At 66.0% G+C, this 16804-nt stretch overlaps 1 protein-coding gene across 4 annotated transcripts in view; it reads left to right on the top strand.

Moving 5' to 3' along the window:
* Positions 1 to 16804, top strand: part of ANO1 (anoctamin 1) — a 160800-nt gene that overhangs the window by 81294 nt on the left and 62702 nt on the right. For 3 of the 4 annotated variants that reach the window (XM_062195688.1, XM_062195687.1, XM_062195690.1), the window contains exons 2-3: positions 1944 to 2107; positions 9220 to 9555. In XM_062195688.1, the coding sequence (XP_062051672.1) occupies positions 1944 to 2107; positions 9220 to 9555 (500 nt within the window). Of the gene's footprint in view, positions 1 to 1943; positions 2108 to 9219; positions 9556 to 15216; positions 16318 to 16804 lie in introns of those variants that run through there. The other variant, XM_062195689.1, reaches the window with a different exon arrangement.

The following is a 16804-nucleotide window of genomic DNA, read 5'->3' as shown; positions in this document are numbered from 1 at the left end:
TTGTTACTTGTGTTGGTCCTCAGTTGCCCCTCCGGGGACAGACTTGGTCTTTCCCCATCTGTCCACCCCTGCCGTGTCCCCTCTGCACGCTGGCCGGTACAGGATTGGAGCGAAGAGGGACGCCCACAGGTGGTGAGCGTGGTATACGGCAGGAAGCAGGAGGCTCAGGTCTCGGAAGTGAGGCTGAACGGGTCTTCAGCAACCCAGGCAGGAGGCGTGCAGCCAGCTTGCCTGTGAGGCTGTCCCCCACCCGGCTGCCCCTAGAAGGGCTCCGGCCCCAGGGCCCCATCACGGGCAGCAGGCAAGGGTCACGTCCCAGCATTCGGGAGCGCCGGGGCGTCCACGCTTACTCTGTGCAAATCAGCCCTCGGAGCCTTCCGGGAGCGCTAGGACTCGGGTTCAGAGAGCACGATGGGGTGACGCGGCGTGGGCTGGTCACCGACAAGGAGACGAGGATGAAGTTACACGGCCGTGTGTGTGTGTGTGTGTGTGTCCAGCTCTTCCCAGCCCTGGAAACTTGACCTCCGGTGAGGCGGGGGCCCCAGAGGGCTGTGTCTGCGGGGGCACCGGCTCGGGATGGTTCTGCAGGTCCCCCCCTGCTGGCGTGGCCGCCCGAGGATGCCTCTCCGGGTGAAGACAGTTCACAGACTTGGGGCGTCTCAGGGCCAGAACAGGGGTGTCTCGGGGGCAGCCCTGCTGGGAGGAGAGAGGACAGCAGCCGCGGCCGCCCTGCGTGACTCGTGCGGTGCCTGGGGCTGGGTTGTGGCTTTGGGTGTGGCCGACGCTCACGTGAGAACATGCAGGCTCCGTGAGCCCACGGGGGCTCTCATGAGGGCCAGAAAGTGCCACAGTGCAGCTGGACCCGTCCCAGCCCCAGCACTGCTTCCTGACTCCGGCTGCCAGCCGTGGAACCGAGGCATGTCGGTGACATGGTGCCCTCGGCAGGCCGCTCTGCCGTCACTTCTGTAGGCGTCCGGTGTCCCCAAGCCACCACTGTGGGCGATGGTTGGACACTGGTGGAAGGAGCCTGGGACACAGCCCTCCCCTGTCAGATGAGAGGAACGGATGTGCTGAGCTTAATGCCAGAGGGTCTGTGGGAACGGAGGATGGCCTGCGTGGGTAGGTGGAGGAGAAATCCAGGAGGACCCCCTGCAGGAGGTGGTATCTGCTGCATACAATAAATAACAGGATACAGGGAGGCGGTGGACAGGGTGGCTTGTTCCCCGGGGGCTCCGTCAGCGTGGCTGCCTGGACCCTTGCCTCTCTTCTCCTGCTGAGTCGTGGGCTGAGAGAGAGCAGAGCTGGGGCCCCCGCCTGTCCTGTGACCTCGAGGGCTGGGGGCCGAGGGAGCTGATGCCCGCTTAGACCTCGTGGGAGGGGCTGTGCCCGAGTCTGGGCACAGAACACGGGGGCCAGCAGTACCGGCAGGATGGCGGTGGGGAGGGTCTCAGGCGAGGGGTGGAGCCGGGCCATTCTGGGGCGGGGGCGAGCACTGAGTGAGGCAGGAGTGTGCACAGGGTGGAGGGAGACCCTGGGACCCTGTGTCCCCAGCCCTGGGGCTCTGGTTTGAAGTGGGGCGTCGGGGACGGTTCCCCTCCACCCCCCCACCCCCACCCCCCCGTGAAAACACTTCCTCCCCCAAACCCGAAGGGGCACTTTCCCTGGATAAAAATACAGCCTGGAGGGGCCCGCGGGAACGGGATACTTTCTTCCTGTGTTTAAATTCCTACGGAAAATCTGACCCGCGCGGGAGCGGGCGGACCGCACTTATATCTTTAAGGAAAAGAAAGCCCGGCGGGCGTCCAAGTTCCCGGTCAGGCTGGGCGGCCCGCAGGACCAGCCGCCAGGTCGGGCGCCGCGGCCGGGGGAGGGTCGGGCGGAGCGGGAGGGACGCGCGGAGGCCCGGCCCCTGCGAGCGCCCAACGCTGCCGTCTCGCTTGCAGAGGCCGTGGGTGGGGAGGGCGCGCCGCCCGGCGGTCCGCGCGCACAGGCGGCCGCGATGAGGGTCAGCGAGAAGTACTCGACGCTCCCGGCCGAGGACCGCAGCGTCCACATCATCAACATCTGTGCCATCGAAGACATCGGCTGCCTGCCTTCCGAGGGCACGGTGAGTGCGGGCGGGCGAGGGCGAGCACCTGCGCACGGCGGGCGGGAGCTGGGCGGCTGGGGGGCGGGGAGCACCGGTCCGGCGGTGCGCGCAGGCGGGGCCCACCTCTCAGGACCCGGGAGCGCGAGGCTGAGGTCCCCTCTCCCCCGGCGGGACCCTCCCTTCCAAATCTGTTGGGGTGGGGGTCAAGGGCGGAGGCCAAGCCCCTGCCCCCGCCCCACCTGCCTTGGGGCACCGTGTGCCCTGGGTGCTGGGCCGCGCAGGGGACTCGGAGCGCCCAGGGCAGCCCGCGGGCACCCGGCTGTCCACACTGCTCCTGGCTCCTGATAGCAGCCGGACAGGGGGTGCTGGCGCAGAGCCAGGCATCTGGTCAGGGACCCCCTATCCGGAGAGCCCCACTGCCCGCCCCCCCACGGGCCCTGGGGCAGGACTCAGCGGCCAAAGGGTCCTGGGAGATAGACGCCTCCATGAGGTGTTTGGCTGAAGGCAGCATTTCTGGGGGTGGGGCCACTGGAGCAGGCTGGGACCCCAGGACAGAATCCCCTTACTCTGCCCCCGCCCCCCCCCCCCGGAGGCCTTGGCCCTGCCACTCTGACGAGGTGGAGTTGTGCCGGCCTGTCCTAGCAGCCTTGGCGCTGGAGGGCCGGAATGCCAGTGCAGGGCGGGGGGGGGGTGTGTGTGCGGGGGCCAGGACAAGCCCAGGTGGCAGGGTTCCAGGCTGCAGGGTGGGCAGCCGCCCAGGCCCATCAGGGACCCCACTCTTGGGGTCTCACTGGGAGTCAGATGGAGGGGGGGCTCTTTGGGACCTGGGCTTCACACCGAGCAGCAGGGATGTGGTGGTTGGGGGGCTCTTGCCGTAATAAACAGGATCCTATGAGAGTGGCTCGGGGCTGGCGGCTGCTGGTCCCTGGGCACCGGCAGAGGAGACAGGGCAGGCTCCGCCCACCTGGAGTTAGAGGGGGGAGACGAGATGTTACCGTCACCCGTGCCAGTGACAAGGGATGGTTCCTGGGTGCCAGGCCAGCGGCTGTGCCAGCGTGGGGTCACCCACCAGCTGGGAAGAGCCTGGGATCCGGAAGCTTGTGGCCATGCAGGACCTGCCAGGAGGGAGGGGGTGTCACGCCCATGTCGGGCTGGGTGGGGCTGGGGCTCTTCCAGACTGCCTGTGCAGAGACTGGGAGGCGGGGCAGAGGGACCCCCGCTAGGAGGCACCAGACAGGTGACTGGGAGATGGGTGTCTGCAGGCTGACCCTGTTGAACTTGATGGTGACTTGGATGTGGGGTGAGACAGGGAGCCCTTGGCGAGTGGACACTGGGCTCGAGAGCTTAAGTTTTAGTCCCCAGAAACCACCTGTCCCGCTGCACCCGGGGCCCTCACAGGGGCAGACAGGCCGGCGAGCCCGCTGACCCTCGGGCACGCGGACCCTCCTTGGCGCTCGCTTTGTTCCGTGGGGCTGGAGGGCCGGGGACCGGCTGGCAGGAAGGAGGGGCCCCCAGCTTGCTGCCGGGAGGGGAGGGGTCCACAGACAGCCTGGGGGCGGCAGCGCTGGAGCAGGGGGCCTGCTGGTACGGGGCAGGCAGCTGGCACCCCTGGCCCGGCACAGGCCCCGTGGTTGCTCAGTCATCGCCCTGAGTCACCCGCCTCCTACACGCGGAGACCGGAGGGTGTGGGCTGCGTCTCAGAAGGTCCCTGCCCCATTCTGGGACCCGTGGCCCCTCCGCGCTTGGGTTGGCCACAGGACCAGCCCGTGCCGCCAGCCCGGGTCCCTCTGCCTTTCCCGTGTGGTGTGCGAGGGTGAGAGCCACGTCCGAGAGGCGTCCGAGGAAAGCCCTCGAAAGCGGGGGTCCTGCCCTGGGCTCGGGTTTGTCTTGCTGCTGGAGCGCTTCTGACTTCTTCCTGCAAACCGGCGGCAGCCAGGCCCTGGGCTCTGTGTGTCCCGAACAAGCCCAGACAGCCGGCAGTACCGGGCTCGCTGTGTCTGCGCACCTGCCCGCGAGATAAGAGCAGTCCCTGCCTGCCTGCCGATGGCTTTTAGCCTGCTGATCTCCCCGAGTCGATACGGGGGTTTGGGCGTCACATTAACGCAATCTGGAATTTCAGCGACGTCCAAAACACACTTCCCTCGGATCTGAGGTTCGGGGCACCCCCCCCCCCCGACCAGAAAAAAAAAGTTCCAGGCGGCTGATTCCGGCTCCCCAGTTCCAGAGTGCGGCGGCCTGCCTCAGCAGGGCTGCGCTGGTCCCCGCGGACGTTGTGAGTGGGGTTCCCAGAGCCGAGACGAGTGACACGTGCCGGGGTCCCCACGGCACCCCAGGGACCACCGCCCCCTTCTGCCATTTGCCCGGGGTGTGGGGAGAGGTTGGGAGAGACAGGTGTGGCGGTGCCTGGGCCAGGGCTGCCAGGCTACCGGGCTGAGAGGGCCCCATTGTCCCCTGGCCCCCCCCCCCGGGCCTCAGGAGCTGGTTTGCTCCCACCATTTTCCTATCTTGGGGACACTTTTTCCAGGAACATCCCTGACCCCAGACTCTTAGGGAATCATCCTCCTGTATCCCTGGTCATGCATTTTTTAAAAAGATTTCTTGTTTAATTATTTGAGAGGTAGAGTTACAGAGAGAGAGAGAGAGAGAGAGAGAGAGAAAGATCTTCCATCCGCTGGTTCACTCCCCAGGTGGCCACAAGGGCCAGACCTGGGCTGATCTGAAGCCAGGAGCCAGCAGCTTCATCCGGGTCTCCCGTGTGGGTGCAGGGGCCCGAGGACTTGGGCCATCTTCCACTGCACTCCCGGGCCACAGCAGAGAGGAGCAGGAAGGAGCAGCAGGGACTTGAACTGGCGCCCATGTGGGACGCCAGTGCTGCAGGCGGAGGATTAACCTACTGCGCCACAGCCCACCCCACCCTGTCACGTTTTATCCCTGCGGGAGCCCTGGGCCTCAAGTCCAGGTGTTTGTGCTGGGCCCCAGCACAGGGAAGCAGTGGGGGCCGGGTGTGTCCTGTTCAAGTCGCCAGCCTGCCTGGGCCTCGGCTCCTGGGCCCTTGGCTCTGTGGGTGCCTCCCCCAGCCACACAGGAACCCAGGCACACTTGCACCCGGCGTTCTGTGCCAGCTGTGGGAAAGGTGCATGAGGCGCAGAGGGACTCCAAGGGCCCGGCTCAGGGGGTCAGCTGCCCCTCGGGTCAGGGGACAGGCGTGAGAACACTTGGGCAGCTCTCCCAGGTCTGAGCTGGGAGGTGATGCGTGCAGGCTAAGGCACATCTTTCCTGCTGCAGTGGGAACGTTTTGTCCGGTTTGTTCTCCACGAGAGACGGGCGCAGAGCCGCATGGTCCCCACGGCAGCTCTGCCTCCCAGCTTGCTCCGGGCCCAGCTTGGAGCTGCTGTCCAGGCGCCGGGGGCCTCCGGCCCACCTTGGCCGTGATCAAGGGCGCTACACTTCCTGGTCAAAGGCTGCTGACCGCCCTTATGGGCAGGCTCACCCCTGTGTAAACCTAAGATCTAAACAGGGAAGCACAGCCAGGAAGACACAGCCAGCGCCGGTGCCTGCTGCCGCCGGCCCTGCAGCACCCCGGCTCCTTTTACAAATCCGGACGTGGTGCTGCCTTTCCCTAGTGGTCCGGCCTGACCGTGAGGTTGCTTCTTCCTCTTGTAAGGGCTGTGATGATTTTTCTCCTCCGTGTTCATCTTTGTTGTTGTTTTATTTATTTTCACCTACTTGAAAGGCAAAAACAGAAAGCGAGCTTCCATCTGCTGGTTCACTCCCCGAGGGCCTGCATCGGCCAGCCATGGGCCAGGTTGAAACCAGGAGCCCAGAACAGCATCCGGGTCTCCCCCCTGGGTGGCGGGGCCCGGGTGTTCGCGCCACCCCCTGCGCTCCCAGGATGGGGCAGCAGGAAGCTGGGTGGGAAACAGGGCAGCCGGGATGTAGACCCGAGCCCCGTGACACCTGACGACGGACATGACAGGGCTGATCCTTCCAGCAACCCTGCGAGGGGAGTCGCCCCACACGACAGCGGTCTCGGGGCTGGGGAGGGACAGAGCGGGCCACCTGGCAGGAGTCCAGCCTCTGGCTCCACCCCCTGCCCCGTGTGGAAGCTGGGGGCATGTCCACGTTGCCCTCAAAGCAGGTGTGTGGACAGGAGGCCGTTGGTGGTGCAGACTTGGGACCTGCTCCCAGCAGGACGTCCTGTCTCTGGGTCCCTCCTCTCCTGTGGGGTCTGTGCACCCACCTTGTTCAATGTCAGCTGTGAGCCCTGCCAACCAGGAGCACTGATGCCCCCCCGCCCCGCCCAGAGTCTTTGTCCCCTGTGTAGAGGGCTTTGGCCTGGCTGCTGAGGTCCTGCCGTGTGGTGACGAGGCCACTGCCCCCTAAGGACTTACAAGCAGACGGTCCCGGGACACTCCCAGGACTTGGATAACAGGCTCAGGGCTGGCGGGAGCAGGGGCTGGAAGGGGGACTGCAGGGGGCCCTGGGAGGTGGTACACGGAGGAGGCCGGGTGAGCACCCCAGCCCAGGAGCTGCTGCAGCCCGGGCAGCCGCCTGGTGTTGCCTTCCGCCTGGAGAGCCGGCCGTGCGCGTGCCCCTGCAGCCCACTGCCTACACAACCCCTCTAGCCCCTCTCCGCTCCACCACGCAGGGACCAGGCAGCGCCTCCCAGGGCCAGCTGGCTCCCGGCGACTCGGTACACCCCCGACCTCCCCGAGGTGTGGAGGGCAGGGCCGGGGCTGGAGTCCAAGCCTGGCAGAGGCTGGGCAGGTTTAGGGGTGGGGTGGGGGCGGGGCCGGGGCCGGGGCCAGCGTGCCTGCATTGTCTTGCCCTCAGGTTTCCACAGAGGCAGACACAGGCCCTGCCCCCAGCCGCCACCAGGCACTGCCCTGAAGTTCCCTGCTGGCCTGGCCTTTCCTGTGCACCGGCTCCCCACGCACATCTGGGCACGCAGTTCCCTCCGGGTCCAGGAGTGCCCGAGCCCTGTCCTGGGTGAGCCTGTGGGCAGGCTACCTCACTACCTCGCTGAGGCTGGGCACCCAGGGCTGGGCAGAGGCCTCCCACCGCCGTCAGCTCAGGGCCTGCTCCCGCACTGGGCCTCTGTTCCCCCAAGCAGGAGTGCAGAAGCACGTGTGTGAGAGGCTGGGTCCTTCTGGAATCTGTCCCCTCCTGGGCTGGGCCACGACTCCGCCTGCCCTCAAGAGCCAGCCCTTGCCACGCCCATCCCAGCCCCCAGGAGCCTCCCAGACCCAAGCCCCTGCACAGGTGCACTCCAGGGAGAGGATGGGGTCCCCGGAGCTGGCTGGGTTCTCCTGTAGGTGGGCAGGACAGGCTAGACCTGTCACCGTGCGTCACCACTGGCGGAAGCCACCTGTGACTCCAGGTGCTGACCACACTGCCCGGCTGTGGGCAGTGCTGTCGCCAGGAGGCAGCGTCCTGGGGACGAAGAAGCTGAGACGTCAGGGATGTGGCCCCACCTGCCCCTTAAGCAGGGGTGAGGACCCCCAGTCCCGGCTGTCTGCCTCTGCCCATAACCCCCTACCCTCGCCCCCGCACCTGGTTGGGGGTGGGTCTCTCCTGCTCCTCCCTGGTCCCCCGCCTCAGTTGGAGTTGTAGAGCTGCCACCCCTCCTGCTGTTCCTCCCACCAAATGGTGGGTGACCACTGGGGGCACTTGCTGGCCTGGGGGCTGGGGTAGCCCTGTGGCCATTGGCAGAGCCTGAGCTTTGTAAGGAGGGTGCGTGGGGGCCCTGCTCAGCGGCCACGCCTTGAGTGGGGTAGGGTAGAAGTCGGGTGGGCAGGGGGGCATGGGGTGGGCCAGAGGCCTGGGAGTCGGGGGCAGAGCTTGGCAGGCTCGCCTTCAGAAAGGGCTCTGTGTGCCTGGCAGGGAGAGGACGGGAGGGTTGGGTCCGTACACGCCTCTGGACTGTCCAGGGCACACGTCAGGGAAGGCTTCCTGGAGGAGGAAGCCGGGCTCCTGCTCCCCCTGGAGGACCCTATTCTTGGGCGATGCTGGGACCGAGCGTGGGCGTGAGGTGCACCTGCGCGTGCCTGCGGCACCTGGGATGGGAAGCAGGTGCTCCGGCCGCAGGTGCGGCGAGGCTCCCACGGGCACCGTGGCGGTGCCCCTCAGGCCACACCCCAGCCTGGTCCCGTTTACTTTCCCTTGCTGCTCAGGCTCCTGCTTGCTGGTGGCATCATTTGCGCTGGTAGCCACGTTGCAAGGGTGTGCACGTCTGGTTGTTTAGACCGGCCGCTGGCTGCACCCCCACCTCCTCCGTCCCCCAGGGGAAGGAAACCGGCTCAGGCAGACCCTGTGCCACCCCCTCGGGCACCCCCAGACACCCCCAGACATTGTCTGAGCCAGCGGCTTCCTGCCCCTCTCCGCTCTGAAGCGTGGTCGGAGGAGTGTGGCCTCGGTGCCCAGCAGGACAGAGCCCAGCTGCCTCCTTCCACCTCCTTCCACCTCCCACCAAGTCACCTGGAGGCCCCCCAGATAGGGCCTGCTTTGGGGGAAGCCGGCCGAGTCTGCGAGAGCCCCTGTTCCGGCCTCGCAGCCGCTCGGTGGCCCTGCCGCCACCCCAAGGAGGTGATGCCTCAGCTGGCCTGAGGGGTTGCGATTTGCACACAGAACTGAAGTTCAGCTCTGCCGCTTCTGAATCCCTGCCCCGGGGGTGGGCAGCAGGTGGTGCCCAGGGCCCGGCCTCACCGTGGCCGGGCCGCTCCTGGGCGACCGGCAGCGAATGGTCCTCGTAGCCTGTAGTCAGGGCCCGTGTGCGTTGTTCCCACCTGTGTCAGCCTGGGACAGTGCCTGGCCCACAGCCCGTGCTCAAGGGGCTAAGTGCATCGCTGCACGGTGTCCTTGGGGACCTCGGGGGGGTTGGCTCCAGGACACCGAAATCTGGGGACACGCACGTCCCTCGTGTGAGACGGCACAGCGTTGGCAGCCCCCCCCCACGCACCTGCGTCCTGTGTCATCTCTGGATGGCTGGGGTGCCTAACACCAGGCACACGCCATGTCCCTGGCTGTCGGTGGTGGGGAAAGCAGGCTGAGCTCTCCACCTGCAGGGGGTCAGACCTGTGCACCCCCCCACCCCGCTGAACGGCCCCGTTTCCCTCCCTTGCCCCTACCAGCTGCTCAACTCGCTGTCCGTGGACCCCGACGCCAGCTGCAAGTATGGGCTGTACTTCCGGGACGGCAGGCGCAAGGTGGACTACATCCTGGTGTACCCACACAAGCGGCCCTCGGGCAGCCGGCCTCTGGCCAGGAGGGCGCAGCACGGCGACGCCGCGGCGGGGGCTCGCGGTGCGAGGCAGGAGCAGCCCCTGCCCGGGAAGGGGGCGCCGCCGCTGGACGCCGGCTCGCCCGAGCCCGCCGTGGACTACCACGAGGACGACAGGCAGTTCCGCAGGGAGGAGTACGAGGGCAACCTGCTGGAGGCCGGCCTGGAGCTGGAGCGCGATGAGGACGTGAGTGTGGGCTCCCGGGCGCGATTCCTCCCAGCCAGGCGAGCGGCCCTAGAGACGCCGCCCTTGCCGTTAGCCTAGAGGTTTCTGATCAGTCTTGGGGAGCCCCAGGCCAACCACCGGGGCACGCCTGCCCAGGGTTGGGAGGGGCAGGCCTCCGGTGCGAGGGGGCGTTATCCCCCGCGATCAGCGGGGAGCCCCTGTCCAGCTGGGCGGGCGTCCCCGAGCCCCAGGGCCGGACCAGCTCGCGAGGTCTGCTCCCCGCTAGGATTCAGCCTCACCGCCTGTGAGAGACGCAGCTGGAAACTGGGTTTTTGTGGCCTCCGGGGTCTCTGTCCCGGCTGTCCTGGGCCTCACCAGGGGCCCCCGAGTCTCACTGTGCCTGGCCAGCCCGGCGGCTCGGAACAGTGCTGCCGCCGTGCGGTGTTCTGTTGCCTGTCGTCTTCATGACCGGGGGTGCAGGCGAGCTCGTCGGTGGGGGCCTCTCCCTAAGAGCCGAGGCCTGGAGAGCCATGGCCTGCATGCCACCGGTGTGCCCTGTGCGTGCCCTGTGTGTGCCCCGTGTGTGCCCTGTGTGTGCCCCGTGTGTGCCCCATGCGTGTGCCCTGTGTGTGCCCCATGTGTGCCCCCTGTGTGCCCCGTGTGTGCCCCGGCAGAGTGCCCCGTGTGTGCCCTGTGTGTGCCCCGTGTGTGCCCCGTGTGTGCCCTGTGTGTGCCCCGTGTGTGCCCCGTGTGTGCCCCCATGTCTGTGTCTGTCTTTCCTGACCTCAGCTCTGGCGTGTCCTCTGAGGGCAGGCGGATCCCAGACTTCTGCATCTTTGTCCAACTGGGCGGCCTCAGTTTCCCCGTCTGTGGAATGGAGGTAGCAGTGGTAAGGGGATGTCGAGAACGTGGGGAGCAGGCGTTGGCCTCGAGGGAAGACCCCGTGGCCCCTGTCAGAGAGCCGGGGTTTGGTCCCTGCCGCAGCTCCTGGCCCAGCCTCCTGCGAACGCAGACCCAGGGCGGCTCAAGGCTTTGGGTTTTCCACGCCGGCACCAGCCCGGCCATTGCCAGCATCTAGGGAGTGAACCAGCCCCTCTCTCTCTCTCTCTCTCTCACACACACACACACACACACACAAACACACACACACAAACACACACACACAGAGAGAAATAAGTATTTTATTCTAACTTGTGGAAAATAGAATTAAAAGATAAATAATTTATTTTGGCGCAGAACATTTTAAGACCCACTCGTGGGCTTCTCATCGCGTGTGTTTTCCACGAGCGTTTTGGAGACCCTTTGTCACGGATTTCAGAAACATTTCTGCCCCAAAATTAGCTCAACGTTTAATCCCGTTTCCCAGAAAGCTGTAGAAGAGCCCGCGTGACCATGAGTAACGCTTACGAGGCACCTACTTCAGAGCCTGGCAGGATTTTATTCTGCTTATTTGAAAGAGCGAGAGAGGGAGAGACAGAGAGAGATCTTCCGTCCGCGGGTTCACTCCCCAAGTGGTTGCAATGGCCAGGACTGGGCCAGGCCGAAACTAGGGATTGGAACTCCATCCAGGTCTCCCACGAGGGTGCAGGGGCCCAAGCGCTTGCCCGTCTTCTGCTGTGTTCCCAGGCCATAGCAGGGAGCTGGACTGGAAGTGGAGCAGCCGGGACTCAAACCAGCGTTTCTGTGGGATTCTGGTGTGACAGGTGTCGGCTAAACGTGGTGTGCCCCAGCGCCGGCCCCAGGAGGCATTGGTGATGTCACCTCTTAGGTAGCCATTCATCAAGGTGTAGGAATAGCAGTGAGGGACAGAGAGGGAGGGAGGGAGACCGAGACCCCTCCCTGACTGATTAGAACATTCCATCAGAAATATCCTCTTCCTCTCTTGCGTGACTTTGAAATACAAAGTAAACATGACATCGATTACTGTCACCAGGAAAAGTCCACTCTCCTAATGAGCGATCCCCAAATTGGCCCCGTGATCTGTCACTGGAGCTCAGAGGGGCCTCTTCAAGGTGGACACGGCCTCGGTGTGGACACTTCGGGTTCCTGGCCCTGCCGGGGTCTCTGGCGGGTCCACCTGTGTTTGACCAGGGCCTCCCTCACCAGGAGGCTGTCCCCGGCTTCCACGTGTTCTCCCAGCAGGGCCAGCGTGCGTGCGCCGGCTGCCCCGGGTGGATCCATGTCGGGGAAGAGGCCCCCTGGTGGGCCGGGGCGGGCACGTGCTCAGGGATCTGCGGGAGTGACAGCCCTATGGGAGGTGAGCCCAGCTGCACGCTCTCCCCCGGGGCTGAAGCACCGTTCATGGCCGCTGTGTGCTCTGCTGGGGACAAACTGCAGAATGTTACCAGCTGCTCCAGCAGCCGTGACCCCGAAGCCAGGACCCGTTGCTCTGAGCCGGGGTTTCCGGCCCCAGTGGAACGCCATCCCTGCCTCTCCCCGGCCACCAGCAACCTGTGCCGACAGAAACCAAATGCGTCCCCAGCTCAGAAACCCCGCTTTCGGGCCTGGCTGGGGGAGGCGGGGTCTCCTGGATGGAAGCAGCCACGCCCTGGGCGCTCTGCGGGCCCCGCCCTCTGCAGGCGTGGCCTGGGCGTGTGTGTGTGTGTGTGTGTGTGTGTGTGTGTGTGTGGCTCCTGGGCCAGGCAGGCTGTGAGCCCCTCCGTCCTTGCCTTCCCCGCCGTGTCGGGGGGGTGGGGAGGTGATGTCATGAGGCATGCTGTGGCACTGCTGGAGGACGGGCGTGGCTGTGGGTTCAACGGGGCCAGTTCCCAGGGGGCCACACGGCAGCCTCGTCCGTCCCCCATGGCTGCTGTGACCTAGGGCTTCCTCCCGGGCAGGTATCTGGATGTCAGCAGCCCAAGGTCGAGGTGTAGGAGCTAAGACACACCGGCGGGGCAGGGTGTGGTCCACAGGGCAGGTGGTCTGGGGGAGCGACCAGGTCCAGCCTGGGTCTGGTCTGGCTGTGCAGAGGAACCCTGGGAGTCTCGTCCACACACAGGCTCAGACAAGGGCGGGGCCGGCCTCCACCACTCCTCCTGCACTCGGACCCGCAGGACATGGGGTTGGGGCCCCTTGGAGCAGCCCTGCCTGGCGGGAAGCAGCAGGAAGAATGGTTCTGAGGTCTTCAGGAGCTCCCTGTCCGCCCCCCGCCGCCTCCTCGCTGCCCACCCCTCGTCCTTGGTCGGCTTCCAGGGTTCCCATTAAAGGGACAAGAGATGCCTGTGGCCACATGTCTCCCTGTAACTGGAGCCCATCCGCATTTTTGAAGTCCGGCCTCAAAGCCTTTGGTCGTTATTTATGTCCATGGGGTCACTGCCGAGAAGACCGCCCACTGAAATCCAGGCTGTGTGCCGCGGGGGGGCGGCCAAGGCCCGTGCTGCCCCGACGCTGAACTTGACCCTGACTTTGCAGAGTCTGTTAAGGCCACGGGCCCTGGAACCTTCTCAGAGCCCGCCTGCAGCCGTGCCTCTGTCCAGCCTCACCTGTGCCCCTGGCCGGCTCTCGGTGCTGCTCCGATGGCCCTCAGCCTCACCCTAGCCTGGGCCGGCGCCGCGGGGGGGCAGCAACATCTGTGCTCCATCTTGGTTGATGTTTTTGAAAAGCAAGCGAGGGTGGGAGAATGCGTGATGGGTGGGGATGGCTCCGCCCCCGCGCTCCAGCCCCGCCCGGCCCTGGGGAGCTCAGGCTGTGGGTTTAGATCCAGCTCAGCAGGTCACCTGCCCTCCGTGGGGCTCAGTTTCCCCAGGGAGTGGTGAGCACAGCTCCTTGGCCCTGGTGGGAGCAGGGGTCCCTCCTCACGGCCCGGGGCATTGAAGGTGGGGGTCAGGCCCCCGCTCCTGACCTTGCCTTGTGCACTTGGCCCCACCCCACCCTGCAGGAAGCAGCCGGTGCTCCTGGGAGGGGAGGGGCTCTGGCGTCCCTGCCCGGAGTTGCTGCTTTAGCCTCTGAGGTTTATGTCCCTGGGGCCAAGCATGGGGTGGGACCTCCGGCCCTGGTCTCCGTCCCGTGCGGGCATTCTCCTTTTATTCTGCACTTTTCTTTAAAAAAATTTTGTTAATTTATTTGAAAGTCAGAGTTACGTTGAGAGAAAGGGAGGGGTCTTCCATCTGCTGGTTCACTCCCCAGATGGCCGCAACCACGGGGCTGGGCCAGGCCAGGGCTGGGCGCCCAGACGTCAGTCCAGGCCTCCCAGCTGAGTGGCAGGGCCCCAGGTACTGGAGCGTCACCTGCTGCCCCCCAGAGCGCTCAGGACCAGGAAGCTGGGGTCGGGAGCGGGGCCAGAGCTCTGCCGTGGGGATGCGGGCAGCCCAGAGCCCTCCTCAACCCGGCACTGCACGCCCGCCCCAGCCGCGTCGTCACCGTGACTTCGAGGGGAGTGCAGGACCCGCGGGCGGCCGGGTGACATCCCTCATCCCGGCTGCAGCTCTGAGGTCCTCATCCGTCCCCAGGCCTGCCCTGCCTGGCGCGTCAGAGCCCTGTGAGCCGCGTGGTGACCCATCGCGGCCTTGAGAGAGGTCCCAGTGGTCGATTGGCAAGCGCCTGGTCGCGGGCTGACCCGGCCCAGGGCTGGTGCGTCCCCTCCCACCACCCCTCTCCCCTTCCTGGCACAGGTTTCGGATTTTTCAAACTCCTCTGCTGGGCTTTTCATACTCCCCACCCCCCTTATTTCTAGAAGTTCTGTTTGGTTCTCTTCCAAGTCCGCTGTGTCGTTTTTTAATAGCTTCCTGTCCTCGGATCTTGTCCGTCTTGGGGTTTGTTTCTTAAAACGAGCTGATTTACGACCCCGCTAGGACTTTGATGACCCCGGCCTGAGCCCTGAGCCGGGTGGGTTCTGTCTCCCACCAGCCAGCCAGCGCTGCCTGAGGGCCTGGGGGGCCTGGCACGTTTGGTCATCTGGTCATTGTCCCCGGGCTCCTGTAACCGGGCAGGCAGGCTCACTGCCTCAGGGCTGGGAGCTGGGCCCCGGGTCGCCTGGCCACCCGGTGTCGCTGTGGCCTGCAGGGGGCTTTGTCCTTTGCCCTTTGCCCTCGCTTTCTCCGTCCTGCTCTGCTGGCCCCACGTCTGCCACCTTTTCCAATCTGGGTTAGAGGCGGGGTGGGGGGTTGGGGGTCAGCTGAACGCAGCATCCCGGCCCAGGGTGGGGTCCGCCCATCTGACGCCCCCAGGCCTGCGGCTTGGGTGTCTGCCTCCTCTCTCCTCTGCTGCCGGCAACAGCCCAGGCGGCCTCCTTGGTAGAAGTCCCCAAGGAAGACAGGGTCCGAGCCCCTCCTCTCCGGAGCGTGGCCTGCCAGCCCCGTGCCCCGTCTCTGCAGCACCTGGGGGGGCCGTTCGGTCACTTTTGCTTTCTCAGTTTTCCGTGGGAGGTTTGAGTCCCTGGCCTTCTGGCCTGTCACAGAAGCAGAGACGTGGATTAGTGTTTCCCACTGATGGACAGGCTGCGGGTCCAGCGGGCGCTGGGGCGGGGCTGGGGGCGAGGAAGTCTGGCACCTCCTTGGCAGAGCAGCCGTGCCCTCCACCCGCAGGGCACATCATCAGGTGCCCAGGCCGCCTGTCATCCGTCAGGAGGGTGCAGCAGGAGACGCTGCTGCCCCTGTCCTGTGGGCCCCACATGCCCGGTGCCCTCTGGGTGGGGCTGGGGGCGTCCCAGGGTCAGCCCAGGTGAGTTGTTGTGGGGCTGGGATGGGGGCCCCAGGCCACCTCAGCCCCTCATCTGTGTGTGCTGCAAGGGACCCACCAGTGCCCACCGCGGGGGCAGGGGGAAAGTCGGGGGAGGGTCTGGTGCCCGGGCCGCCCTTCCTCCCCCTTCCTCCATCCTCAAGTGCCTGCCCTGTGCCAGCTGGGCTCTGTCCCTGGGACACAACCAGAGACAGAGCCAGCCTAGGAGCAGTGTGCCGGCCCAGCGTGCCGGCAGGGACGGGCAAACACACCCGTGCTCTGGGAACGGCCCAGGAAGCCCATCCTGGTGGGGAACCCAGACCCTCAGGCACTGGTGCCGTCTGGCCCCTCTCACCAGCTCTCCTGCACCCGCGATCCCAGGAGACGGGGTGTGGCGGCCACACATCCGCACCAGGAGCCGGGCAGGAAGAGGACCGTACCCTCCAGGTGTGGGCTCCCAAGGCCCTGCGGGGGTGGCTGTCGGCCCCACGTGGCCACACAGGCAGCCTGGCTGTGCTGGGTGGGAAAGGGGCTCGAGCCCCTCCCCTGTGCATGGCCCCCGGTTCCCCCTGGGAGGTGCTTCGGGGGAGGCCCCCTTGGTGGCTCCGTGGCCCTCAGTCCTTAGCTCCCTCCCTCCAGGGTGCAGGACCGCCGATTCTAGAATTCCTTGTGCCCTGTGGGGAGTGGAGCGCATTGGAGGACAAGGGTGGGCGAGGGGGCAGCACAGCCCAGAGCCCCTGGGAAGCCACCTTCGGAGCCCCCATGGCACAGCCTGCCAGCAGTTTCCAAGCCTGACCTCCAGGAGGGTCACGTCTGTCGGCTGCCGGCTCCACGACCGTGGCGAACACGCGGGCCTGTGGGCCGCGGGAGGGACCCCTGGCGTCCTGGGTCACCATAACTCCCCTGTGGGGCTTTTTTGCTGGCTTTGTTTTTGGTTTTCTTCTGTCTTGTGGCCGGAAAACACCAGAAGCAATCCCACTCCGGCCGCGGAGCTGCCGCACACGGAGTCCCCGACCTCGGTGCGCGATGGCGGTGCCGTGGTGGTGCCCGCCCTGGAGGTTGTCCTGTGCACCATGGCCTCGAGGCTCTCCCGGACCACAGCCTTTCTCACGGCCCTGGGCTGCGGCGGTGAGTGCGGCTCCCAGGCAGCCTCCAGGGCGTGTGTGGGCTGGGGGGGGGGGGAGGTCAGCCAGAGTCAGCGCGCCTCCCATGGGACCTGTCCAGCCTTCAGTGGGTGTCTGGACCTGGCTCCGTCAGACTTGGAGCATCTGTGTGGTTTCTCTCTGTGCTGAGGTGCACGGCTGACCCGGCTCCTTCACAGCCCCCACCCCGCGGCGGTGATTCTCAACCTCAGCAGGTCTGTGACCGGCAGATCCCCAACCTGAGGGGTCAGAGTCGGGGGGGAGGGGCAAGGCCACGGCATCTCTGTGGGCATCTGCGGTCAGGCTGGGCACCCGTCCTGAAGCATCCGGCATGCGTGTGCGTGTGTGTGTGTTTGCCGAGCTGGTCCCACGTGTGTGTGTGTGTGTGTGTTTGCCGAGCTGGTCCCACGACCCCTTTCCCAAGCCTGGCCAGATGTTTTCCCTGGAGACAGCGTCGCTGGCGAAAACAGAGA

The sequence above is a fragment of the Lepus europaeus genome, chromosome 7, assembly GCF_033115175.1.
Source record: "Lepus europaeus isolate LE1 chromosome 7, mLepTim1.pri, whole genome shotgun sequence".
Lineage (NCBI taxonomy): Eukaryota > Metazoa > Chordata > Mammalia > Lagomorpha > Leporidae > Lepus > Lepus europaeus.
This window is presented reverse-complemented; position numbering and strand designations above follow the sequence as displayed.